Source organism: Rhea pennata, chromosome 26 (genome assembly GCF_028389875.1).
Source record: "Rhea pennata isolate bPtePen1 chromosome 26, bPtePen1.pri, whole genome shotgun sequence".
Classification (NCBI taxonomy): Eukaryota; Metazoa; Chordata; class Aves; order Rheiformes; family Rheidae; genus Rhea; species Rhea pennata.
The window spans coordinates 2,374,166-2,401,366 of NC_084688.1; the positions used below are offsets into that span (position 1 = coordinate 2,374,166).

The 27,201-nt window shown below is 55.2% G+C and overlaps 2 protein-coding genes across 2 annotated transcripts; one reads left to right on the top strand and one right to left on the bottom strand.

The window, feature by feature from the left end:
* Positions 1–4,294: 4,294 nt before the first annotated feature.
* On the bottom strand, positions 4,295–16,276 carry CBX1 (chromobox 1). Its single transcript, XM_062595637.1, has 5 exons — positions 16,129–16,276; positions 7,274–7,449; positions 6,523–6,700; positions 5,628–5,722; positions 4,295–4,941 (listed from the first exon to the last, which is right to left on the bottom strand). The coding sequence occupies exons 2-5, from the start codon at positions 7,411–7,413 to the stop codon at positions 4,797–4,799; spliced, it is 558 nt and encodes a 185-aa protein (XP_062451621.1). The 5' UTR covers positions 7,414–7,449; positions 16,129–16,276; the 3' UTR covers positions 4,295–4,796.
* Positions 11,295–26,144, top strand: SNX11 (sorting nexin 11). The gene is made up of 8 exons (XM_062595355.1): positions 11,295–11,589; positions 16,456–16,696; positions 21,816–21,864; positions 22,270–22,356; positions 22,507–22,607; positions 22,857–22,955; positions 23,188–23,400; positions 24,906–26,144. The coding sequence occupies exons 1-8, from the start codon at positions 11,295–11,297 to the stop codon at positions 25,030–25,032; spliced, it is 1,212 nt and encodes a 403-aa protein (XP_062451339.1). The 3' UTR covers positions 25,033–26,144.
* Positions 26,145–27,201: the final 1,057 nt, after the last annotated feature.

Genomic DNA, 27,201 nt, shown 5'->3' on the forward strand with positions numbered 1-27,201 from the left:
CCCCAGCTCGCTGCCCGCTGGGGCGAGCCGCGGGGCCGCCTGGCTGCCAGCCGGCGGGCGGTTGCCAGTTTGGCTTTCGCCTTGGCTCAGGCCTCTTGTTTGCGGCCCTTTCCCCGGGCAGGGCTCGTCATTTCTGGGCCCCGCTGCTCAGTTAATGTCCAGCCAGGCTCAAGGGCAGGCTCCGACTTTACTGCTGCTGCACGTAAAGGTTTGGGCTCTGCCAGGGGAGAAGGCAGCGAGCAGACCGAGCTGCTGGGGGCCAGCAGGCTGGGCAGAGATGCCAGCAAGCAGCTACAGCACGCAAGCTGGCTGCATTTAAACCAGGCTGCTGCTGCCGAAGGACTTCCCAGCCAGCCAGGAAGGACTGTGGGCCCTGCTGAAGACTACTCGCATCTTGTCCAGCCGTCTGCTCTTTATGAAAGAAACCCAGTAAGGAAAACTGGTCCTGGGAGCCACTGACGCGTCAGCAGCAGCCTCGATGGGGAGAATAGTTGCAATAAAGCAGAAAGAAGCATTTTAGGAGTCCTTCCTTATGGCTCAGCATCCCTTATATTTTTATAGCTATAGAGTCCTTTCTCCAAGGCTTTAATACCCACCACCTTACTGATACTAGCTGCTTGGAGGCCCTGAGATTTCTCGTGTCGTCGTTAGTGGGGGTATGAGTATTATGTAGCACTTCCTGCATCCCTGAATCGATTACTTAATTAATAGAGCCTACGAAAAGCAGTCTGGAACTTGGGGTGACAAGTTATGGGGGAAAAAGGAGGAGGGCAAAGAAATGAAGGTGAGGCTGAAGCAAACCTTGGCCCCACCAGACTCGGACACCCTCCTTGGCCAGACCCTGGCACTTACTTGCTGTACCAGAAGAGCAAGCAGAAAGCACACGGTCAGCCGTGCTTTGCCTTCACTGAGAGAAGCAAAGTCTGGCTTTCCACCAGGTGGCCAAAGGGCCACGAGGGCCCAGTGCAGTTTCCTCAAGGTTGAAATCTCTACTTACGGGACTGGAAGAGTATATCTACTCCTGCCGTTAGCTGGCAGTTGAGCCCGGGCCAGCTCCACACACAAGAACATCTCAGCCAAAGGGAACCTGAGGCACTAAAGTGAGTATTCGGAGGTGGTTCCAGTCTCTTCCCGCGCTCTAGGGTATTTATTTCAGCTATTGCTTCAGGGGATGTTTTAGAATGACTTTCACCTGCCCTGGTGATGCTATGAGAACATTACAGCCCTCCCGGAGGGGTTCAGTCCCCCTCTCCCTACCTAGAGAAGGAAAACAGGGCCCAGAGGGCACTCAGACTTCACAGAGGAGGGTAAATCTTTCTACCAAGTCTTTAGTTTCCAAGCACACAGGAGCCGGGGCTTGCTCTCCACGGCTCCTTTCGGAGCCCAGCTCCAAGCCCCTTTGCTGCCGCCGTCACAGAATGGGATCGTTCGCTTCCGATCTGCGCTCCTCCGCTCACCCCCGTCCTGCTCACGCGTACGGAACAGCAAGTCCCCCGGGCACCGCAGCCTGCAGGTGACCACAGAGCTGCTCCCCAGCTCCAACCCTGCCACATCTCAGAGCAACAAAACCAGGATGAAAATCAGCCTGACAAAACCCCCCTAGTTCCGGCTCCCTGCCCGTGCCTGTCACGTCCCGCTTTGGGCAGCCGGCACCGGCCCTTGCGGGTAGCAAGAGGGGCAGGCAAAACGGGAGCTGAAACAGCTCCTTACCCACACTACTGTCACTTCCACGTCGTGCCACGCGCTGTCAGAGGCGCAGGCTGCCCGCCAGCCCGTAATCAGGTGAAGCGCAGACCTTTCATCTTCCAAAGCAGGAAGCACTTAGCCACCAGCAGGGCCCCGCGTCTGTGATCTCGGCGAGAGCCGCGGCGAAACGGCCGTTTTAACAAGCGTCCGGCTGCCGCGCTGCTCCTCGGCACGGAGGTCAGACAGCTCGGCAGGAGCCGTCTCGCTGAGGCGGCCCTCGTTTCTGCCCCCACCACTGTCCTGCCCCGCGTCAGGCAGCCCAGGCGCCAGCCCGGGGAGGACCGCCACGCTGCGCCTGCCAGGCACGACGCACTCGGGCACCTCCGAGCACTTCACAAGAGTCAGGCTATTTTCTCATGCCTCAGTTTCAGGTACCGGCAGGTGAACCACCAAGCTCACAAAGTGCCAAAGCCGGAGACGGCCAGTACCGAGGGCTCCGACGCCTGCCCGCCCCGACCGCAGGGCTGGACCTGCTGCGCCGTGAGCGCGGCGCGCTCGCGCGGGAGCCCCACGAGCTCCGCGAGGCTGCACGCCCACCTCCAGGGTCTGGCAACGCGCATCGTCCAGCTACCTGCCGTGATCGATCTCCCCGGAGCCTCCCCACGGAATTGCAGCCTTCTTACGTTCAATTAAGTGGACGTTACTCCCTCCATCTCCAGTGATTAATACAGGTTTAATTGCTGCTTCTGCTGGCTGCCGGGGCAGGGAAGACACTTCATCATACCACTGGGTATAGGCTGCGCTGTTATGAATAACCTGGATTTCAACTGGCTGCAGAGTTTTGCAGCACTCAATAACTGTTAGTGATGGGTTGGCAGAGCCACCGTTCAGTGCCAAGCACCACACAGTAACCTCACTGCTTCTGCCTGGGAACACTCAAAGCGGTGAGCCAGCAACCACAACCCACCTCTCAGGAAAGCTCTCGACTGCTGCTACGTGGGCTCTGCTGTAGAGGTTGCTACGGTCCATCCGTACGACTGTAGGGAGTGTCGATGGACTGAGCAGAGGAGGCAAGATTTCACCTCTTCATACACAAGAGTTCGTGGCCTCTTAGCAAGGCCATACCAAGAACTTTGTGGCTAAAGATGGAAACGACCTCACTTAAACAGTTACCAGAATCATTGCCAGAACTTTAAAAACTTGACATTGTGAGTAGCCAAAGGTCCATAAACGTAAAATGACAAAGTCTGCTAAACATTCAAACAGAAATTGAACTAAGAGTCACTTACCCAATGTCACTGGCAAGTCTGGTGTTGGATCCCGGACCAGGAACACGTGCAGCGCGCACACCCGGCTCCAGCGGCATCTTGCTACTTCAACCAAAGTCCCAACTCACAGCTAGTCTTCTCGTCTCCAGGGGAAGGCTTGACTGAGGCCTCTAGACACTAACCTCTACGACACTCCTCCTCTTCAGATGGAAGTCAAAACAAGCAAGAACCTTCCGTCCGCTGCTCCAAAGTTCCTGTTGCTGTCGACACCTAGATCAGTGACACCAGCTAACCTGGGCTGCATCGGATCTAACCTGGTTCAGGACAAACCACAAGCGCCGGCTAACTTCCCTCCACGACCCGCTCTACACCTCGTCACTGATCTCATGCACAAAGAGCTGGAGGAAGAGGCAAGGTAGAGAAGAAAAAAATCAAGATTATAAATCTAAAATTTTATTGAGACAAAAAACTGACAGAGCTTGGTATGAAGTTAAAATCCAAACACGTACTTTACATTTAAACAACGTTTTCACAGAAACCTAAACACATGCTTTTAAAAAAAGGTTTGTACAATGCAAGTCTAGATACATACCACCCTACAAGGAGGTGCCAGGAGTCTGGTGGGGCTCATGACTCCAGACATTAAATAGTTCAGTATTTTTAATAAATCTGATTTAAAAAGCTCAGAAGATTCAGGGTAACATATCCGGCTCCAGAGCCAAAATCTGGTCTTCTACAAACAATCACTTGTTATATGAGAATATGGAATTGATTTTGCTTGTGCTGTTGTTGATTTCCTCTCCCTCCCACGTGACACAATTAAAGGGCTCCCAATGCTGCCGGCTGGACAGTCAGATCAAGGTGAGAAAAGGAACAAGTAGTCAGAAGTCTCCCCCTAATTTTGAGAAATAGCACCTTATAACGGAAAGAAGGGTAGAAAGGCTTTTAAGGGGTTAAAATCCATTCCCTCCCTGAAGCCCACCCTCCCACATACAATGCATGTGTCAGTAACTGGCAGTTCTGTTTCAGGACAATACGAATCACAAATTTGCATTTTCACAAGTCTCCCATCACCCCCCACCCCCTGTAAAAATTGCTCTCCGGGTTTTGAGGACCTTAGCTCCAGAGATCTGGACATTCACAGTTTCAGTCTCGTATCAGTGTCCCTGTCTCTCTAGTTCTGTCACCAATACTGGGCCTTTTTTTTTTTTCTTTTTTAATTCAGGTTCTAAAAAAGATCTGGAAATGATCTAGAACATTGTCACCAGACCTTATCTCCCTCCCTCCCTCCCTGCCCAATTAAACAAGAGACCCATTTCCCCCACATCCCTCCCCCCAGCCCCCCAAACTGATACACCAGTAAATAGCAAAAGAAAAAACCTACACACATGCTACGCCGTAAAAATGCAGAGTTAACACTATTGGGAAGAAGGCTGTGGGTTGCCGAGATGGTCTTTGAAGAAGAAGCAGTATCCATCTGCACTCCCTTTCCCCAGCCCACCCATCACCAGTGATAGTCCTTCATGGAAGGGGTTTTGTTTCCTCTCCCATAAGCTGCAAAATAGACAGCCTTGAAACAAACATCCCAACCCCCCAAATCCCGGTATCCCCTGCCCTTCCCTCCCCCCAATCAAGCCGGGCTGGTTTGAATCTGTACGCAGCATGAAGCTGCACAGAGCAATTGAGCAGCTGCAGGGCACAGAAACCATACTGGTCTCTTCAAAGGGCATCTTCTCCAGCCATCTCTACGCTCCCAACCGAGTAGAGCTGCGTTCTCTCCCTCTTGCTCAAACCCACAGTTCAGATCTTTATACAAAGGCTGGCCAGAGTGGGTGCCAGGGGTTAGTTCTTGTCCTCTTTCTTGTCATCATCCTCTGAGGGGTAGGAATGCCATGTCAACCTCTCCTCATAGAATGAGATGACCACCTGGGGGCACTTGATGTTGGCTTCCTTTGCAGGCACCAGGTCGGCCTCGTCAGAGTTCTTCCTACAGGCCAGAGCAGAGGTGCAAGTTAGGGGGCTGCAGAGGGGAGGTGGAAGAAACGGACACCAGACACCAGAGAAAATTGAGAAGCAGCAGGTAGACGGAGGAATCCCTGAGCCGTTCGGGGGTTCCAAGCGATTGCCCCGAGAGGTTCTGGAGCAGGGAGAAGCAGCACGTGAACCCAGCAAAAATTCAGGCGTGAGTTCAGCTCTGAGTTGTAAGGGACAGGGAAGAGAAGCCAAATCAAAGCTGCAGCCTGTCCCCAGCCACTCTGTACTCCTGAGACAGTCCAAAAGCAAACGAGTCCCACACCTGTGCCTGACTCTGGTTTGGCTCCCACCTGCGCCAGCGACAAGCCCTGCTCCACTACAGCCGAAGGGGGACACGGTCATCGTCGCGGCTCTCCGCTGGGTGCAGCCTTCCGAACCTGAGGCCCGCGCCATGACATCATGCCCCTCTCTCTCCCCAAGCTCGCGCCTGCTGCGGGGGGACATCTTAAGAGCCACGCAATCCCAAGGGCCCTACCTGCTCGTTTCACATCCACGTTAGCCTCAGCGCAGAGGGTCGCCTCAGGCAGCAGCGCCATCGCGAGAGATTTCATGCCAGGTAGCAGGGACTCCCCAGGCGCAGGTCCTTCCCTCTCTGGCACAGAATAAGTGAAGAAGTGACAGACACAAAGACACACTCACCACTTCATCAGGAACATGAGCTCCCCGCTGGAATCTGTGGCACCAATGATCCTCTCTGGCTCAAACCCCCGGGCAAAGCCTCGTGGTTTCTCCGACTGAAAGAGAAAATTTCCACTTGTAGCATCAAAGGGTGGCTTTCATGGCCCCATTTATGATCACTAGGGCACACTAGTCTCCAGGATGGCTATTCAGAAAGGGCCCACGTATCAGATGTCTGGACCATGATGCCTAAGGCCGGGGACCTCTCAGCAGACCATGCAGGTGTGTATGACCGCTGCACTGCGGTGACCTCCTGACAGGCCCCGGGGAGAGCGCAGAGCACCTCACTCATGCTGCAGGCAGTGGAGCTGATTTCCAAGGCTGTGGTTTTGCACCATCCCAAGGCCCTGCAGATCAAACTGTTTGTGCTGGCTACGACTCAGCAGCTCCCCAGGTGAAAGCCAGATACAGAGCCTTTTTCTGGGCCTTTTTCCAAAGTAGCTAAGAGCACCCCAAGCCAGAGGCTCTCCGTTCCCCCTCGCTCCCCCTCTTCAAGGAGCGACAAGCAATCATTGCCCTCTTTTCCACCCCTTGTGCAGTTCCTCAAGAGACGTTGTAGTACAGCTTTCACTGTTCTAGGGGCTGCGCGCCCTTTTGGATGAAGGATTGTTCTTTCCAGTTTAGTCCTAGAACTGGCTGTAGATTTACTAGGAGGTCTGGCTCAGAGAAGAGCTAATCCCTGCCCCAGAGAGCTATTGCTTTTCAAAAGCTGTGCCTCACAGAATTGGAATATTCTTCTCTCTAAGCAGAAGTGTTTGACTAAGGTTTTAGAGTGTGGCTGCTCTACCACTTGACACCGTGCCAAAAATAGGGGAAGGAGGTGAACAGAAAATCCCCTCCTATCAAGCTGCCTCACCTCCTCCTTCTTCTTCTTTGGTTTGCTCTCCTCCCCTTTATCTTCCGTGTCAGATTCTGCTTTGCGTTTGCTTCCCTCAGACTTCTCAGTCTCGTGTGCAGTTTTCTGGGATTGAAGGAACTCTGCAATGAGGTCTGGGCAGTCAAGGTTCTCTTCTGGCTCCCATGTGTTATCCTCACTGCAATCAAACACAACAGATTAGCTTTACATAAGGAGAGCTCGCTGCAGCTTTCGCTGCCAAGAAAAGTCCCAGACACTAGGCCATGTGGAGATGCCGAGAGAAGCAGAAGTCTGGATGCTGGTGTCCTTGCCTCATGAAACAGTTCTCTGCCCTTATCTGGGCAGGAAGACCAGAGACAGGGCAGATTAATTTCCCTTCTCAGGACATAAATTTGTATTATTTTATCTGGCTACTTGCTTCACACTAGGTTAGAGGAGAGAAAGCCCACTGGGCCAGTGTCCTGGACAGCCTGTTTGCAAGGCAGGGCACAGGGCTTTCTCACCTAGCTGTGTTCACACAGTTCTCCTGCTTTAGAGCCTGACATGTGTGGTTACTGCTCTTTTTGTTACTATGGCTGCCTTTAGCCTGTTAGCAACATTTTGCAGACAAGGAGACTAAGCCACCTGCTCCAAGAAGCTCGGGAAACCACTATCAGAAGAGATACGTGACCCCCAAATTTGTGTCAGAGCAGCCCAGCACCCATCCCTGCAGCACCAGCCCTCTGGACATGGCACACACGGAGACACTTACTCTGAGAAGCCTTTCCACTTCAGCAGATACTCCACTTTGCCCTTTACCACTCGCCGATCCAGGACCTTCTCCACCACATACTCCTCCTCTTCTTCCTCTAAGACCTCTTCCACTTTCTTCTTGTTCTGCTTTTTTCCCATTGTGCTGGCCAGCTTTTCAGCTTACGGGCGACGCTGCTAAAAGAGGCGAAGGAACCACAGGCGTGTGTCAAGGTCAGGTTTGCCTTTGCCAGGAAGCAGGCACAATGGATATACAGACGCAGAGCACAGCACTGGAGTGTTGCTTTTGAAGAAAACCGGCACATACAAAATAGGCGAAACACAGAGAGATGGGCCAGAGTGGTCCTGCCAGTCAACAGGTAAACAGGAATCTCCAGCAGAAGCTGCTACATTTACACAACACCTTTTTAACATGCGGCTTCGGCCTTTTTGTCTCCCCAGTACCCCATCCACCAACCCCACCAAGACTCTGCCTGACCCTGCTCATATATTGCCTTCCTCTTCTGCACACCACTGTCTCACCCTCACTGCTCCCGTGTTGTCCACCAGCCTTCAGAAATGAAGCAGCACCCTAAGCCAGCTGCTCTAAGTCTTGTCCTTCCTCTGCAGAGGACATGCATCTCCTCTCAATCTGCTCTCTCCTCTTTCTTCATTTACTGACCCTCACACATCAACTTTCTTCCCCTCAGCTTAGCTCAACCTTGTCTGGAGCCATAGAAAGCTTTTATAAAGCTATACGGCAGCAGAGACAACACACCACTGATATTAATTAAAAGTTAATAAATAGCTAATCCAAGTTAAAGTCAAATCACAATCCCTGATAGCAAGCTCCCAATTTTCACTTCTTTGCTGGTTTGTGCACTTGCACTCCGGGATATTTACCTAACTCACCCACCCAAAAGATGGGTTTTTCCCTCCTCTTCCAGAACTGATCAGAGGGTCAAAAATTCCTGCATGTATCTCCAGTGCTTACTGGGAAGCAGCAGAAAGGATGGGGGGTTAGGAGTATTCTCTGACCTTACACAGCCCAAGGTAAACCACATACCGGTGAAGGTAATGCACGGTAAGGTGCAGCACTTAGAGCTGTTCTGTGCGTCCTACTTGTGCGAGGGGAGACTGCAGAGGAAGAACCATGCTGCCAACCAGCCAGGCACTTCCCCCGGCCTGAAACGATACACCTCGGAGAGCCAAAACCCACCGAGAGGCCCCACTTCCCTGCTCACACCCAGCCCGCAGCAGCACCGCTGCATGGCACCTCCAGAGCCAGAGTCTCCCTCCCCAGCTGCCCGGGACTGCAGTCCACCCCCAAGGTGCAAGAGCACGTCCGCTCACCGCCCTGTACGTCTGTGCACGGCAGGCGACTTTGGTACGCGTGCCACCACTCCACAAAAACGCTCTTCGGCAGCCTCTTTGAGACATTCCCGAGATGTGAGTTACACCGACAGGTCCCAGCACCGCAGAGGGGGTCACGAGCAGCAGCACAGAGCCCCACGGGGAGGCTGCCAGAAGGGCCGTACCGAAGGCGCATCAGTTCATACAGGAAGGGGACCCGGGGAAAGGCTTTTCCTTCAGGAGGAAGAAAAATACAGAGCCCTCTAATACTCTGATCTCATCATCAGCTTCTGCTCCAAAGAAGTTTGCCTTAGTGGAGGATGCTGAACAGAACCAGGGAAGCTGCGCTGCTTTAACAGACCGAAGGGTCCGCAGATTGCGAGGCTCCCACCTGCTATAGCTGCTGTCGCAGGGGCAAAGGGGGCAACACAAACAAAACTGCCCCATACCCGTTCTGTAGCCTCCCCAGAGGAGCTCTTCTTAATCTCCCCACCCTGCTGAAGAGCTGCCCAGAGAGCTTTCACTGCTTAAGTGCGAAGGAACATGACTTTTTTTTGTTACAGTATTTTCTGCCAAGCAAAACGACTGGCGAGTGGGTCAAACATTACCTTCCTAGGAGTGACAATTTTTGCAGCTCAGGTTATCCTGAATCTTGCAGAATACATTTCATCTGGCAAAGTCTACAGAAAATGGTGTTGGTTTACAACAAAACAAAAATCCTGCAGCTTTACCCTGACTGAAGGAGATGTCAGAGTTAAGCACCAGTCTCAGCTCTTAGGGTACAGCTAGACGAGCTCCCTTTTGTCCAAGACAGCGCTGAGTTGAGCAGCTGTCATTAGAGTGACACGTTTGAAGAAGGCTTAAAAACAAGCCCCACAAGGCTCAAAACATACACCCACTAGTTCAGACTACCAGAAGCTAGAGCAGAGGGGATGCGAATGAGCACGGCTGCGCCTGCCCGCTACAGACCACCCTCTGTCTCCTGCTGTCTGGTACCCCGGGCTCGAGGGTAGCCAAGGAGCGTGGAAAAGGGCAGGGCGAGAAGGAAGCACTTCTCTATCTGGCACACGCCGGACCAACTTGTTTATATTTTGGACTCTGCTATGGCACTGCTTCTTCCGACCTGACCTTGGCGTACAAGCCGTGTCCGTGCTGGGGTTTCCTCTCCTCAGCACACGGTGCCTTGTGCGGTGCTCGCCGGTAGGCAGACATCCTCCCTTCACCCTCCACCTCTGCACGTGCAGCCTCGACGTAACCCACCGAGCCTTGCGCTTGATGGCAATGGGGGTGGAGGGGCAGAAGGCAAAATACTTGAACACTTTCCCCTCCCCTGGCCCCTTGTGCTTGGGCTGCTTACAGACCCGGGCAAAAAAACAGCAATAAAAGCCAGACCAAAGTAGATTCAACCATTGCAGGGTGTTCAATAATCACTGAGCAAACTGAAGGTCTCAATGCCTGAGAGCAAGTGCTTTGTGTTCCAAGTCTCCTTCTTCTGTTCACGTCCAGCAGTAGGTTTCTCCCTTGCCTTTTTTTTTTCTTTTTTTTTTTTTTTTTTTTGAGCAGTGGTCTGAGAACAGGGGTCAGCAGCTAAACAGGCTGCAGGTTCTGAGGAGCAGACAGGACCAGGGAAGAGCTTGTTCTGGTACTGCTCGTGCTCACCTGTGGTTGCAGAGCCGCAGTGTCACCCAAAGGTGGACACCAAGCCTGCTTTAAGTATTTAATGAAGAGCTAAGAAGTTCCCTGCCATGTGAAGACCAGCCGGGAGTGGCACTAGGCATATTCCCAGACAGGCATTTCTTCCTTCACGGATCTCATATTAAATACCAGAGAATACTCAGCCCTCCAGGGACAAGGTTTTTATGTCCTATTCTACAGGGGAGAAAAAGAAAAAGAAAAAAAGCTGGAAACAGCCCACCAGAATGAAGCCATATGAGACCATGCATCAGACAGGCTTCTCCCTTCTGAACTACACTGACAGGGTCTTTAATCAGACGCCAGACGGAGGCGACCCCAAAGCAGCAAGGCTCCAGGTTGCCTGTGGCCTCCCGAGGAGGCCAGGCTGCTCGGCACTGCCTCAGCTGGTGTGCAGCACACTGCAAAGCCTGGGCCGCCGGCCTCTAATCCCCGAGAAGGAGCCAGCGCTGCAGCAGGAAGCCGGGAGATCGTGTTTCACTCCGGAATTCTTCAGGCAATTCCTTTCTCCCGCGCTCGGGGAGGGAAGGGGGCAGGGACGAGCACGCCACGGCAGGGAGGATTTCCACCAGCTTGCCTCAACTGCAACTGGCAAACGAACTCCTCCAAAGCAGAGAGCCTGGAGGGGCAAGAGCTTGGGGTTTCCCTCTCTTGGCAGGGAATTCTTTTCAACAGCAGACAAAAGGATTTTAGCCAAAAAATGTTGTGCTTATCACTTGGAGGGGGCCTTGTTTTTATAAAGTACCTAAGGATGCTCAGCAAGATTACCAGGCCACTTAGTAGGCTTCCTAAGAAAGAAACTGGATCAAGGAGTCTAAGCCTACCAGCAGAGCCTGGCCAAGACGAGCTCAGACGGGAGTCGCTAAAGCCAGAGGTGGTGCAGGACAGGCAGGCGTGGAAAGAGTTACCTGGAAAAGGAGAAACATAGGAGAACAAGGCAAGGAAAGAACTGCACTGCGGATCCATCATTTTGTTGTGGTAAGTCCTGGGCAGAGAAGATGCAAGTCCAAGGCCAGGAGCACAGAGTGGCAGCAACTATCCTTAAGCCTTCGGCACACTGGCTCCCCAGTCGCCCTGGGCCCGTCCCTCCGGCTTCTTCCAGCAGACATTTTTCTGTTCCTGTTACGGGCACGGATACCACAGAGTACCAGTGTCGCCCCCCTCCACGGGCCTGCGCCACCTCCCGCGTGTCGCGAGGATCTCGCCTGCGCGCGCAGACGGCACCGAATTCGCTGCCAGACCTGGTGGAGATTTTAGCTTTTGAGCCAGCAGCAGAGACAAGCTGCTGCACAGGTCTGGCGCTGCACTGCAGTCAAGAACGCAGCAAAAGGGCGAGAAAGGGACTTCAGCCCCCAGGGGTAGTTTGAACTTAGCACATGGCTTTATCTGCAAAGCATCTAAGCTGCTGCCCCCACCCACCCACACCCTTTTCCTCCAAGCCAGGAATGCTTCTGGGGAACCAAAGATTTCAGCCTTTTGTGACTGGGAACATCCAAACCCTGCAATTTTAATTACTGAAAACTAGCTGCAACCACCCAAACTACTGGCTGCCTTCTAGTCTCAGGAGAAAGAAGCAGCGGTTGAACAACCCTCATCTGGTCTGAAAGGCAGCACAGCACAAATTTGCTTTGTACTCTGCTCTTTCACTGCTGGAGCTGTGGAATAAATGTATTTCACTCGTACTGAGTGCTTACACACAGAAGTACAGAACAAAGTCACTTCATTTTGTCTATACCTTTTGGCAAGGGTGGACAACACCTACCATGTTTCTGGGAAAACTGCTTTTGTCTACAGAATTTAGGGCTGATTATTCCAGCCCAAAGAGATCTCACTTGTAGTACATTTTTCCTTCAAATCAGCTTTAATTTTCTATACTTATCATGTGAAAACAGTTGGGTTTATACTGAAAAATATGATTTTGAGACAAATTCAGGATGGGTCTATGCTAAAACTTTCCATTACCTTTTGATGCTTCTTACCATCTAAAGCTCAGGGCAAAGCTGGAATCCTTTGTGAAGAGGAAAGCAGAATAGTGGAAGATTGAACGAATAACTTCAGCTATGAGGAAAATGATACAGGACACATCTAAAACACTTGAATTTAAACAGCAATAAAAGGTCATGAATAAAGAGGCCCAGTGCAAAGGTGCATACAAGAGCCTGCTTTATTGGGACAGGAGTAGCAGAGAGAGGAGCAAGAGCTAGAGTCGACAGCGTGGGCACATCACTGCCATAAATCAGAGCAAAGCACACGCTTGTCTCATGAGATCTTCGGGAGAACTGCATCCAGGTAGTGAAACCATTACCAGACAAGTCACTCCCTTTAGCTGGAAGGGAAGATCATAAAGTTCTACCTAATATCCTTCTAAGATGCCTTGCACAAATTTTTCAGCAGAAAGTTTTGTAGTTTAACTACGGAAACAAAGGCCAGCATAAGAAAAACGCAAAGACCTAGAGATTTAATTTGAACACAGACTAGTTCCATTAACTGAATCTTAAAGGATTAACAGTCCAGTTCAACATTAATGAGTTTTAAACTTAAAACATTTCCTCCTCCTGCCTTTCTCAAACTTGGCTAGCATCACACATCTCTTTAAAGACTTATAAGCATGCCAAGTTTATTCCACACACGCCAGGAAAAGGCAGCAGGCATCTTTCTTTTGAAGTGGGAACAAGCATATTAAGCCCTCCACTCTCCAGAATCTGAAAACAGCAGAAAACACTTCTAGAAAGTTTGAGTGAAAGCTCAAGTCTTTGAGCAGAGACCAAACCGAAAAAACACCACACCACCACAACCTGAAAGCACATCCACATAATTTCCAGTTAAAATCACAGTCCACAACAAGAGAATATACCTCTGGACGTAGAGAACTACACAAACAACAGTAGAAATAGTTCCCCTATACAGAAAAAGGGAACATGAAATAAAAACTCCAGTCACAAAGATAGGAATTTTACGTTCACCACGTATATGAAGGCAGACAGAATTTCTGAACTCCCTCAGATCAGATAAATGCTAACAGAGCATGAATTTGTGTTCTTCTCTGTGTATGAGGACGAGAAAATGTTGTCCTAAGTGTCCCAGCTTTCCAGGATCCTCCTGCTTCAAGAGCAGCCCTCAGCCTCGCAGCGCCTTCCTCAGTCAACACTTACGCCTAGAGACACAGGGACCACGTCCGGATGCATCTCCTCTCAGCAGCTACACGTGCTTCTTCCTCCAGGCTTCTAGCACCTCAAGTCGACAAGGCTGACTGCGGGGGTTCACAGGCCACTCCCCTGGTTATTTTTGCATTTCACTTGTGTTGGACACTGAAGTCAGAGCAGCCACATCTGTTTCTCATCATTTTTACCACTGAAATCTCAAGTACTAATAGGAAGCTATGCTGAGGCTGCAAACCCAGCAGGGACCATCAACTGCAAACTTACCTATCACAAATACCTTCCTTCTCTCTCACACAAGAGTTTTTTTTTTTTTTTAAGTTAATAAAGCTTTTCAAAGATAGAGCCTGTAATTTTTCAGCTAGGAAGTTCATTTATTTTGATCTCTCTCAATTTAGGGACAGCATATGTGCTTGTCACCTGCAAATCCTTCATCCCCAACACCCAGAGATCTTCCCCATCTCCGAGACACCTCTCATGCTCACGCTCTGCCTCCCTGCCCATACTACTCCTCAGGTCACTTCCAGTCTCTGCCATCTCCTCCTTTGGATTGCATGGGAGTAGGTCAGCTTCAGACTATTTCCCCCAGCAAAACTCCTCAGTCACCCTGCTGCTTCCCACCCAACCAGACCCTGTGCTCCTGGGGTAATGCCATTGCTTCCACTTTCTCAGCAGAACGACACTTCCTGCCTGCAGAGGCAAATCCCATTTCAGCTCCATCATTTTCCCTTACCAGAAGTCCTACACTTACCGCACATGTTTATGACTCCTAACCCAAGTGCACCTCAGCTGCCCCTGCTCCCAAATCTCCTCCCCGTCCAGAGAGGCCAAAGAAAGCCCTTCCTACCGGGCAGCTCGCTGACACCCACCCCGGGCTGCGGTGGAGCTCCGGCCCTGCTGCACTTCCCCCTCCCCTTCCCCAGGGCCGTTTCTGCTTCCAGCTTCCAACCACAATCTCCCTTTTTCACGTACACCCCCCAGCCCCCACCCCAGCAGCACTCCCTCGCTCCAAAGCCTCACATCCGCTCCCGATCAGCTCTCCTCCACCCTCGCAGCCCCCCCCGACCTCCCGGATCGCCCAGGCAGATCTCTGCCATCCTCCCTCCTGCAGCCTTCTCAGCAGCTTCCCGCTCACTCTCCCCCCCCCCCCCCAAAAAAAAGCCGACAGTCATCCCCTCCTCATTTCCAGAGGGGTCTCAGCCTTAATTCCTCCTCCTTTCCCAGCCCCCAAGAGCCTCGTTCTTTTCTTGAAACTCTCCCCTCAGGAAATGCGTCCCTCCCCTCCTCTACTCCAGTTCTTAAAGCACCTTCCCATCCAAATGGGCTTCCCCTCAGCCAGGGCAGCGGCCCCCCTCCCGCAGCCCTCGCCCCCAGCCAGGCCTCCTTTTCCCACACCCTCTGCAGTGGCTCCGTACTCCCACGTTTCCTTCCTCGTGGATCAGACCCTTCCCAAGGCACAGCTTTCCCCAGCACGCCGACACACGCCGTCCTCCTCTGCCCAAAGGCACCTCGTGCCCCCAGGCAGGGCTCCCCCAGCCCAGTGCCTCGGCACCTCCCTCAGCTTCCTCCAGCCCTCTCCCCAAACCTCCCTCCCAGCCCAGCTTTGTCCCCAGCGCAGCAGCCCCTCCTCGCTCCGAAGCGCTGCTCCTTCCTCCCCTGCAGCCCCTTGGAGCAGCACAGCCCCTGCCAACAACCCCACCACCACTCCATGCACCCTAAATACCGAACCCCCACACACTCGCACCCCAAATACCATCCCTCCACTGCCCCCCACTCCTAGCACCCTAAATACCCAAATCCCCCCATACTCGCACCCCAAATACCATCCCTCCACTGCCCCCCACTCCTAGCACCCTAAATACCCAAATCCCCCCATACTCGCACCCCAAATACCATCCCTCCACTGCCCCCCACTCCTAGCACCCTAAATACCGAACCCCCACACACTCGCACCCCAAATACCATCCCTCCACTGCCCCCCACTCCTAGCACCCTAAATACCCAAATCCCCCCATACTCACACCCCAAATACCATCCCTCCACTGCCCCCCACTTCTAGCACCCTAAATACCCAAATCCCCCCATACTCGCACCCCAAATACCATCCCTCCACTGCCCCCCACTCCTAGCACCCTAAATACCCAAATCCCCCCATACTCACACCCCAAATACCATCCCTCCACTGCCCCCCACTCCTAGCACCCTAAATACCCAAATCCCCCCATACTCACACCCCAAATACCATCCCTCCACTGCCCCCCACTCCTAGCACCCTAAATACCCAAATCCCCCCATACTCACACCCCAAATACCATCCCTCCACTGCCCCCACTCCTAGCACCCTAAATACCCAAATCCCCCCATACTCACACCCCAAATACCATCCCTCCACTGCCCCCACTCCTAGCACCCTAAATACCCAAATCCCCCCATACTCACACCCCAAATACCATCCCTCCACTGCCCCCCACTCCCAGCACCATAAATACCGAATCCCCCCCAAACTCGCACCCCAACCACCATCGCTGCACTCACACCCCTTCCCGGCGCCCCGAATACCAAAGTCTCCCCTCCATTCCCCCCCCGACACCATCCCTGCACCCCCCCGACACCGCCGCCCCCCGCCCGGGCCCGGGCCCGGGCCCGCGCCGCGCCCCCCGCCCGCCCCGCTCACCTTGCACAGCCCCGCCAACGGCACCGGAGGGGAAGGGGCCTGCTGGGCGCGGCGGCGGCGGGCGCGGCACGTCGGGCGGGCGCCGCGGGCCTGGCGGCTTCTCCGTCCGCCTCCGTCGAACAAAAGAGCCCGGCCAGCCCCAGCGCCCGCCGCGCGCACCGCGCCTGCGCCGCGACCCGCGCCGCCGCCCGGCACCATGGGAGCTGTAGTCCCGCGCCCCGGCCGCCCGGCACCATGGGAGCTGTAGTCCCGCAAGCACCGCCCCCGGCCGCGGGGCACCATGGGAGTTGTAGTCCCGCCCGCCGCTAAGCACCCCGGGAGTTGTAGTCGGGCCCGGCCCGGCCCGGCCCGCCTCGGCCCTGGCACCGGAGAAACGCGCGGGCGGAGCCCGCTCACCGCGACCCCCGCGCGGCGCGGAAGGAGCCCGGCTCGCTCCCCCGCCCCCCGCGGCGCGGACTGCAGCTCCCAGAGCGCCCCGCGCCGCGCCGGAAGGGGAAACTCGCTGCCCTCGCTATAAGGCCGCCGCGCCGCCGCGTCGGCTTAAAGGGGCCGCGTCCGGCAGGAGGAGGTGAGGGGGGTCTGCGGGGGCTGTGCGAACTCTCCCCATCCTCCCGGAGCCGGGGCAGGGAGGAGCGTGGGCTGCCCCGTGGGCTGCGCTGAGGACCGGGCACTGGGATGGGGGCGCCCCCAGGATGGGGCCTGGCCCTGGGCAGGGGGAGCACTGGGACGGAGCCTGACCCTGGGGGGTTGAGGGGGGCTTATTGGGATGGGGCCTGGCCCCGGTAGGGTGGTACTGGGATGGGGCCTGGCCCCGGTAGGGTGGTACTGGGATGGGGCCTGGCCCTGGTAGGGTGGTACTGGGATGAGGTCTGGCCCTGGGGGACTGGTGGGGTGGTACTGGGATGGGGCCTGGCCCCGGTAGGGTGGTACTGGGATGGGGCCTGGCCCCGGGGGACTGGTGGGGTGGTACTGGGATGGGGCCTGGCCCCGGTGGGGTGGTACTGGGATGGGGCCTGGCCCCGGTAGGGTGGTACTGGGATGGGGCCTGGCCCTGGGGGACTGGTGGGGGGGTATTGGGATGGGGCCTGGCCCTAGTAGGGTGGTACTGGGAAGGGGCCTGGCCCTGGGGGGCTGGGGTGGGGTATTGGGATGGGGCCTGGCTCGGGGTGGGGGGTGGCCTGGGACAGAGCTACGGTGGGGCAGACCCTTGCCCTGGTGCCGCCCCTGGGGGTGGCGCTGAGGCTGGCAGCGTCCTGCGGGGTGGCGCTAGGATGGGGTCTTGCCCTGCCAGTCCCCGGGGGTGGCACCGGGACGAGGGCTTTGCCCTGGCTGTGACCGCGGAGGGCAGGGACCCCCTTACCTGCCGCGGCCCCTGCTGCTGGGGAGCTGTGCGGGGGTAACCGCCTCGCAGCAGAATCGTCCCCTGCCTGCGTAAAACATGGGAAATAGCAACTTTGATGGTGCTCCGAGTGCTGTCCTGGAGGGGCACAGAGCGGGCGACAGCCAGCCCCTGCTTGCACAGGGTGTATAGGTGCCTCGTCTAGGTGTATGTATGGCATCTGTCTGTTTGGCAAAATCTCGTTCCATTTGGAAAGGATGAAGCAGGGAAATCCTTTCTGGGGGTGTTTGGATGTGGAGCCCTTTCCCTACTAGAAGGGAAGACAATTTCAGAAAATCTCCCCGAGGTCTGCTTTCGAATGGAAATCCAGTTCGTTACTCTGTCCAAGTGTGACAAGTAAAAGCAGAAACAAGATGGACTTGTTTTTGTTTGTTTGTTCTCCTGCTGTGGAACTCTTCTGTGAAGCTTTCCTCAAAACTCAAAGCTAAACTGGAATTCAGTTTGGGCCTGGAGTCCTTCTGTTTCTGGCAAGGATGGAAGTGACACCTCGGGCCACCAGCGGGCTGGCCTGGAGCTGTGCGGGGAGCAGCTCTGGGGGAGGGAGGGTCTCCTCTGGTCCCGGAGGGGGTGCAGAGCTGCAGGTCGGGAGATGCATGACGTGGGCATTGAAGTGTGCTGGTAGACAAGAGTGTTCGATGCAAACCCCGCTGGCAAGGAGGGTTACAGACCGCTAAGGATGTGTCTGAGTCAGCCAGGCAGATAAAAGTCAGTGAGCAAAAGATAACAACAAACACTTTATCTCTAAGAAGTGTGTGTATGGGGCTGACTTGGCAGTGTGGAGTTGGACCACTTCTCTGTTCCGTTAAAAACGAAGGCTTTGTCATATCCTGAGCTGTGCTGACTGATTTTTAAACGGATTAAGCCCAGTCTTGGTCTGCCTGTGGGAAGACAGTGCAGAAACTCCTCCTCGGTGCTGCTGCCAGTCACTCTGGAGTCAGAAGCTAGCCTCGAAATGAGGTTAGAAGTCATGAGGCTGCTCAGATAATGGGGTTTAAATTTGGCTCCCAACTCTCTTGTCCTTCCAGGTAGAAGGCACTGAAAGTGTCAGCCCTGAAAACACTAAAATGCAAATTGGAGGAAGACTAAACCAAACACAAACCCTGTGTCCCAGGGCCCCTTAAACTGAGGCCTTAAGCAAAAACTCCAAAGGAGGATTTGGCATCACTGTTTAAAGCTAATTCCAAGCTGCCTTCTCCATTTGGTTTAAGTTGATTTATCAAATTAAGATCAATTAGCTCTAAATAAAGCTTAAATGAGATTATGCATTTCCTGGTACAATGCTAAATGAAACTATGGGTAAAAGACGTGAGTGCTGCTTCCCAGGTCATCTTTAAACAAATAATTAAACCTTTGTGATATGCTAGGCCTCCAAGCCAAATTCCAGTGTCCTGGTGCAAACTAGTCTTTCTAGCTCTGCCCGAGGCTCCTGATTACCAGCTGGTCCCTCTGCCCCAGGCTGCCGGGGTCTGTGAGTGCTGCTGCTCTCTGACTAACCCACCTCTGTTCTCCCTCAGCCTGTCCACTTCCTCGCTGATTAGCAGAGAGTTGTCTGCCCCTCCTGGGTCTCTGCTCTTTGGAGCACCCTCTCAGTAGCTGGGAAATTAAATTTCTCTTCCTGGCAGTTCTCTGCTATTCCATTAAGTGATTTGAGTCTTTTGTTTTTTCTTTTTTTCTTCCTCCTCCCTCCTGCATTTTTAATCTAAGCAGGGCTGTTACGCAGAGCAAGGAGCTCTAAAAGCAACAGGACCAGGGCAATGTCTCTGAGGAGGCCGAGGAACGTAATGGTCAAGTTGTGCTGCTGAGCTGGTTCTGGATGGCAGCCCCCAGCATGGGGGAGGAGCTGAGCTCCCCTGTTATTGCACTCAGCAAAGTGACTAATGTCACATTTGGCTCCTTCTCTGGGGGAAGAATCATGTGCAGTGAAGTGTTGTGTTTTTGGTAGGTTCCCCTTGCCCTCCCCCTTGCAGCTCAAATTGGAAACAGCAGCAGCCTGACCCAGCTCCAGCAAGAGTTCAGTTACTTGGAGATATCCAGAAGCTGCTTGCTGTCTCTCCTGAAACAGGGTCCCTTGCTGTCTCTCCTGAAACTCATCTCCACTGTTTATTAACACTTTCTGTGCTTTCTAGTGTGAATCGAATGGCTGAGGTCTTGCGGAAAGGACCTACAAACCAGTGGAGCCAGATTTTTTAAAACATAGTTTGTGGCTCACCCCTCCCCTTGTCCCAGCTAAAATTAGCTCTGTCCTCAGAAGAGCTTTGCTTCACATCTGAGCATATAAATAAAGGTTGTGTTTCCAGCGCTGCCTGGCGCTTGGCAGCTCTCATGGCCTAAAAGGCAAGGCTCCAGGAACTGGGAACAGGTGAAGGGTTGCTTTGCCTTGGTGACGAGGCAGCCGTGTCCCTCGGGAGCCGGAGCTGTGACAGGCAAAGTCCTGAGCTGCCGGTTCATCCCAGGGGCTCCAAAACACGTTGCAAACAATCCAGCTAGAGGAGGTGAAACCAGGACACTGAACACGCTCGGTCTTCCAGCTCCCCCTGATGAGCAGCCTTGGTCTGTGTGGTGTCTGGGAGGGGTTTCACTGGCTGCACTGCGACGCAGTTATTACTGGTGGGGGGGGGGTTATCTGGCTGTCCCCCATCCCCAGAGTACTGGCTCTCTGTTCGTGGTGTGGTTGCAGAACAGGAATTACCACAGGAGCATGTAATGGAGCAGCAAATTGGCTGACACCATCCCGCAGGACCCGGCAATGCCAGAGAGAGGTGGCAGAGGAAGTGGTTTGCGCGACGGGAGCGCGTGAACAGCTCACGGCCCGGCTGAGCCGGGAAAGCGCTAGAGCCGACAGGCAGGGGTTCGCTGTGCAGCTCCGCAGGTCCCCGTGGGCTTCGCAAACGCTGCCCAGCTCCCCCCTTTCCTGCTGGGAGGAGTCGGGGGGCGAAGGAGAGTGCAAGTGAGAATGGTTGCAATGCAGACATGAAATCTAACTGCACAGGGAAACCGAGGCTCTGAATTTGTTGCTTCAACAGCTGAATTGTGAAAGAGTTGGAGAAAAATGGCCTATGTGTATCTGGTGCTAGTGGGAAACTTACTGTGGCAGCAGCTGCAGAGCTGGTGTCTGCAGATGAAAAGCAGGTTTTCTCTCACAGCCTAGGAGCACTGGTCCACTGGGTCTCTTGGACAAGGCTGGCAGCAGACCCCAGGGTGGGCTGGCTGTTTTTCCCTGCTCAAATGTTCCAGCTGGGCTCATGCTGGGCAGCTGACTGCCTACAGCAGAGGGAGAGGGAGGCCAGGAAGAAAAGGATCTGTGTGATTAAAGCAGGGTTTTCTCCTCTCCAGCTGAACCAGCTCCCCGGCGCTTCAGTGCACACCTGCCCATGCAGCATGGGGAATGGGCTGGGACAGGCTCTCCCAGCCTGTCTCCTTCCTGTACTGCTGGTTCTGGCTCTGGGTAGAGGTGTCACAGGGAACCTGGGGGCTTGGTGCCGTTTGGCGAGGAGGCTGTTCCCAGCTAACAGGTTGTCCAGACTTATACCGGGGAAGGAGAAACAGCAGCAGCAGTCTGGGGCTGCCAGCTCAGCTCCTCATGGCTCCAACGCGACCAAACAGACTTTGTGCGCCATGAGGGCTCTTCGGGAGCGTTGTCCAGCCTTCCAGGAGACCTTGTTACTCTCAGTAGAGCATGCTGCCTCAGAGCTGGCTGTCCCCTTCCCCTCCTTGGGTGGTTAAAACCCTTCCCAGGTGCCCAGCACTGTTGCTGGGACTCCCTTGTGGGCTGCAACCTTGCTGCTCCTGGAGGAGAGGATGGGCTGGATGTCTCCCAGGAGCAAGGGGAGGCTCTGAGCTTGGAGTCCTGCTCGCCTCTGCCTATAGCGCGGGGATTTCAGTGCCGTCTCACAGGGCCGCAGGAGCCTGGTGCCTCTCTGTGGGTAGAGATGACCCGCAGATGAGTTGTGGAGGAAAGGGCTGCCTCAGGCTCTGGCTGTGGTCACTGAGCAGTCTCCAGCACACTCCAGCAAGAGCATTGCCTCGGGAGCCCATGGGAGTTTAGTGCTGGTGCACAGCAGCCCTTAGGGGAGAGAGGAGTAGAAAGGTATTTGGTGGTGACTGAGCAGAAAGGACCCAAGATGATGACTATGTGGGGGCTGGAGGGATGCTGTTGGATGGGACTGAGCTGGAGGATGTCTGGCCTGGGGATGCAGGGTACATCGGGGACTGGTGCAGATTCTGACTGAGGCTTGGATCTTGTTTGTCTCGCTAATCCTTTCTTCTTTTTCTTTTATCTTCTGTACAGATGTTCCCCTCTGGGCTCTGGCTCTAGGATGCTGGAGAACCGAGAAGAAGTAAGACCCTTTTTAACGTTGGATTTGTCTCCCCTTGGCTAGGGTTTGGCATTGCTGGAGCAAATGGTCTTGGGCTGAGCACTCTGGAGGGGTGAGCGGTGCTGAAGGCTGGGCAGGGTCCCAGGCAGACAGAGCTGCGGGGTAGCTGGCAATGAGGATGGGAAATGCTGGAGGCATCTGAGCTGTCTGCTCAGACAGCTTGGGCAGGCTGGAGTGGGTGGGTTACCTGTTCAGCAGGATGAGGCAGGGGTGGCTGTGGGTACCTGACCCAGGAGCACCTCTGAGTCCTGCATGAAGGCCCTGCCCCTCGTCCGCTTCTGCCGCTCTGCGTGAGCGAGCGGCGGCGATGCCGGTGCGGGCCGTGAGCACTGCCTCCCTGCGCTCAGGCCGTGTTTGTGCCACCAGGAGCTGACCACAGTGCGTGTGCAGGACCCCCGGGTGCAGAACGAAGGCTCTTGGAACTCCTATGTGGATTATAAAATCTTCCTCCATGTGAGTTGAAGCTGGCAAGGGGGTGGAGGGTGAACTGCAGAGCTCACTTGTGCCATGCGTGAGTCTCGTGAGTGGTGTTGTCTGGCCACGTCTGCCTGTCTTGAAAGGGATGGAAGGAGCCACAGCCCTGATGCCATGGTTTTTTTGCAGACCAACAGCAAGGCCTTTACTGCCAAGACCTCATGTGTGCGGCGCCGGTACCGTGAATTTGTGTGGCTGAGGAGGCAGCTCCAGAAGAATGCAGGCTTGGTGTAAGCATGTCTTGTGCCCACCTCCTTTCCTCCAGCTGCAGCCATACCCTGTGTTTCTGGTCGCCCAGAGACCCCATGTGCTCTCTCAAATGGTGTGGATGGAAAGAGGCAGAGAATGGGCTATCTGAGCTCCTGGGATCCAGCCCTGCACGAAGCGGGGTCCTGGATGCTGCTGCAGTGCCCCCCCTGTCTCCTTGCTGTGACATTGGGGTGACCCAATTTTGAACTGCTTCTTCTCTGTTCCTGCAGGCCAGTCCCAGAGCTGCCTGGAAAATCCACCTTCTTTGTGGGCAGCACGGATGAGTTCATTGAGAAGCGGAGACAGGGGCTACAGCAGTTCCTGGAGAAGTGAGTAAAGCATTTGAACATGCCCTTGCTGGGGCTCGATGGAGGGAGAGGACTTCCTGCTCCAGTCTTGCTTTGCTGATGCTGGCTGCGAGCTGGATGTAGAGCAGTCAGTGTTTCGCCCTGGCCGCATGGGGCCCACGAGCTGTCAGATGGGCAGGACCTCCCATACCCTGCGTGTGCTCTGTGCTTCTGGGGACCTGCACCACTCTTGCCTTGTTCTGTCTGTGTGCAGGGTTGTGCAGAACGTGGTCCTCCTCTCCGACAGCCGGCTGCACCTCTTCCTGCAGAGCCAGCTCTCAGTGCCCGAGATAGAGGCGTGTGTGCAAGGCCAGGGCTCGCTGACAGTGACAGAAGCCATCCTGCACTATGCCATGTCCAACTGTGGCTGGGTGCAGGAGGAAGAGACTCGCCCCATGCTGCTGCCAGGAGGAGACCTGCACGGCAGGTAATGCAGGTGGGGAAGGACTCTGGCCCAGAGGTAGCACGAGCTGGGCAGACCCAAGCTCCTTTGTGCTTCGAGCTGCTCTGTGCTGGCTCAAGCAGGGCGTGCTGATGGCAGTGCTCTGAGCCACTCGGTGACTTGCTCTCTGTACCTTCCCTCGTCAGTGCTTGCAGCTGTGAGGCTGGCTACAGCCTGATTTGAAATGTCTGGTGTCTGTGCAAGGAAGTTTCACCAAGAGGAAACAGCCCCTGCCATGAAAGACGGAGCTGCTGGGCTTTCTAGGGATCCATGACCCTTTTTGAGTTGCTTGTCCCATCATTGTTACAGGCATTTAAGGGAATTAAGTGTGGCATGTGTCCCCCCAGCCCTGCATGCTGAATGGGCAGGATTCGTGGTGGTTAGACGAAGGGAGCCAGACATCTCAGGCTCCCCAGCATTCTCCTGTACTGCTCTCCAGGCTCCCTGGGGGTGTCTGACCTGTTCTGGCCTTTGCCGAGGCTTAGCAGAGAAGAGCTCGAGTCTCTTGGAAGAACTTAAGCTGAGATTTAGAGGAGTCTTTAGATGCTTTCCTCCATTAATCTCTGGGGAGCAAGGCACCTTTGGAGGCTTTCAGAGCTCAGGCTTTCTGTGCATTTTGTCTTGGTCCTTGTAGCATGAGTGGGTTGTGCAATTCCTCACGCTCTTCAGAGCGCTTACCGTGTGCTGAGGAATTAACCAGGTGTTTCCCAGCGGGAGCTGTGAGGCTGCTACTCTCATGCAGGCAGTCAAGGGTGTTTTGCACTTGGGGAGGTGACGGACACGATGAGGGAGAGCATCCTGAAGGTGCCACCACTGCAGCTCCCTGCAAGTAGTTAAACAAGCACAGACATCACCCGCATGTGTCCTGGCTAACGCACGGGTCCTGCAGCAGGCGCTGGGTCCCTGGCTGTGCTTGCTGGCAGCCTGGTGCACCTGGCAGACGTGCTCTGGGTCCCCTGCTCCTCCAATGACATGTTTACCTGCTTACCAGGAGACTCTGTCTGGCCTTCTGCACCACCTAGTCCCTGTAGTTTTTTTTCATCTTGGTTTTCAAATAGTAGGAAGAAAAAGGTGTCTGGACTCCAGCAAGAGATCTGTTTTTAAATAGAGCCTTTCTGGTTTACAAAGGGGGGGGTTGAGGGAACACAGCAGCCCAAGCTAATGGGTAGGTGTCCAGGCACTGTGGCTTCCTACATCCCAGGCTCCTGCTGGCACCACCTCCCTGTCTCCAGTGGCAGTCTTCTCCTTCCTACTGTAGGCCCTCATGCGAGGGTGAGTGGCTGCTGCCGTGGCTGGGCTAGCTGGTTGAGAGCAGGGGGCTGCCGTGGGGCTGTGCAGAAGGAAAGTGGCCTTTGTTGGGCACAAGGGATTGCACCAAATCAGCTGCAGATAACTTGGAGACACATGGGAACCCCAGCTTGCTCTGTGTGGCCAGGGCCCTGCATCTTCCTTGGATCCTTTCTCCATTCTGACCTGTTTTCTCATTCTAGCTGTGCTGGCCTGGGAAGCCCACAGGGTCCAAGCTGCCTAGAGACCTTCCCTCACTGGAGTGACTTTGGCATGGAGGACACCCACACAGACAGTCTGGACGCACCGGCTGAGCACAAGACACAGTAAATGGCTCTAGCGACCTCGCCTGCCCTTTCTGGGACCTGCAGCGCTCGCTGGGTGAAGATGGCCACCACTGAGCCTGGAGGGATGTCCAGGGCTACAGAACCAGGGCTGTACTGGGAATGCAGCCTTGTCCTTGGCTTTGCAGTGTCCAGGGCTCACGTGCTTTCTCCCTGCTGCCTCTGGACTCTAGACGTCCCAGGCAGCGTGTTCATATAGCTCTTCTTTTCAGAGAAGAAATCTAGTGGTTAGTGAAACCTGTGTTTGTTGTTCCCATGGCCTTTGCCCTCTGACTGGAGCAGTAGGAGGGCTTAGATGGCTGCTCTGCCCTGCCAGCAGGGCCCCATGTTCTTGGCATGTCCCTTGCCCGGTGCAGGGTCAGGTATGGCTCGATGGCTCACATCCAGCACAAGCAGGGAGTGCTCTGGCCCTGGTGCGGGGCCGCCGGCTGCAAGCAGGGGCTGGCTGCTGCCCAGCTCTGTCCTCGTGGGTTTCTTGAGCTCGGTTCCCTAGCTGAAGCGCAGGCAGCAGCGGCTCTATTTCCCCGGTAATAGCCATGCTGCGCTTCCGCAGCGGTGGTGTCTCAGCTGCGCTGAGCTGCAGCCCACATGCTGGGTGCAGATACCGTATCCACACCTGGGGCCTCCTGGCACCATGTGCCCCACAGGTTGTGCGCAGCTGGGATGAACAGGGACATGCTCCCCTTGGGGGCTGTTGCCTGGGATCTCCTGTGCCCTGGGAGCGCAGGGCTTGGGAATGAAGCAGCGGGGAGGTAGAAGGGAGGCAGTTTCTCTGCTCTGGCCCCATTGAGGGGAAGCCACTTCCAGGTGAGCTCCTGCAGGAGAGCAAATGTCCTTTTTCACACACTTTTGTGCACAGTTGGGAACCTGGTGGGGGGGACAGCAAGGGAACTTGGAGGGCACACAGCCAGTATGCAGTTTGTTTGCTAGGAGAGAAGGAGCTGGTAGCTTCCCTGGAGTCGGTGCCCGGCAGTGCCTGGGCTCCGGTTGCTCTTGACACTGCTCCCTGTGCTTTCCTGCGCTCTTTCCTGCTACCCTGAGCATGATGAAGGCAGAGCTGACATGCTCCGACTTGAAATAAAAATGAAGTAGAAGAGCCTCACTGGTGCTGGCCACATGTGTCCTCGCTGCGCGGGTGGAGAGAGCCGAGGCCAAGCTAACTGCTTTAGGGAGAAGAGCAGGTTATTGCCCCTCTCCCACCAAGGCTATGCTGTTAGAGTCAGCAGGGGTGACCCTGCCATAGGTGGCTTGGAGGAGAGGTGGGACGGGACAGACGGGTGCTGCGGGCTCCCACCTTGTCGCCGCAGGGCTGAGGCTGTGCTGGAGGCCCTGCTGCTGCTGGAGCTGCTGTCTGCGGCTCTGAGGTTTGAGTCGGCTCCGTTACAGAGCTGGTTTCTGACGTGCTACCTGCCACCACCGTCAACAACACTGGGGCCCCAGGCGAGAGAAGAATTTACACAGGGCTGGACTGGGGTTGGGGTTCAGCCCTCTGCGCGGGGCAGAGGGGGGGGCAGGCACTGATCGGAGAAGGGGAGGGAGGGTTGGAAACCCACCGAGGTGCGTCTGAAATGGCAGGAGAAGTTCAGGGCGAAGGCTGGCAGATGCTGGCGCGCGGGAGCGCTACCACCATCTTCCCCGTGCGTATTCGTAAGTGCACGGCTCTGAACGGCGCAGCTGCGAGGCCAGCTGAGCCCGCGGCCCTCGCCCACGCGCGGCCGGGGCTCCATCCAGCCCCGGAGCAAGGCTCCTGCCTGGCCCAGCACCCAGCTCGGGGGCATCCTTCGCTGGGGCTTCCTGCATACGGCAGACTTGGAAATGGCAACTGCTGAGCCTCTGCAGTGACCTTGTAGCTGCTAGAGCCAGGCTTGGAGCAGGGGCTCGGCCCCTCTCGCGGCCTGGGGCAGCTAATGCTGCGGGGAGGGAAGGCCTGAGCCCCGGCAGAGCCGCGCGGTGCCCGCTGCTCCCCGGCACCAGCTGCATTTCAGAGCCAGGTGGAAATTATTTTTAGTGGTGGTGATCAGCTTTGCAAAGCTGTTGGGAAAACAGTGAGTCAGAGGCAGACCCGGCTCATGGTGGTGGGGGGCAGCAGCCCTCGCCGTGCCCACGCGGCGCTGAGCAAACGTGGCCTGAGGGAGCCCCCGGCTCCGCGGGGACG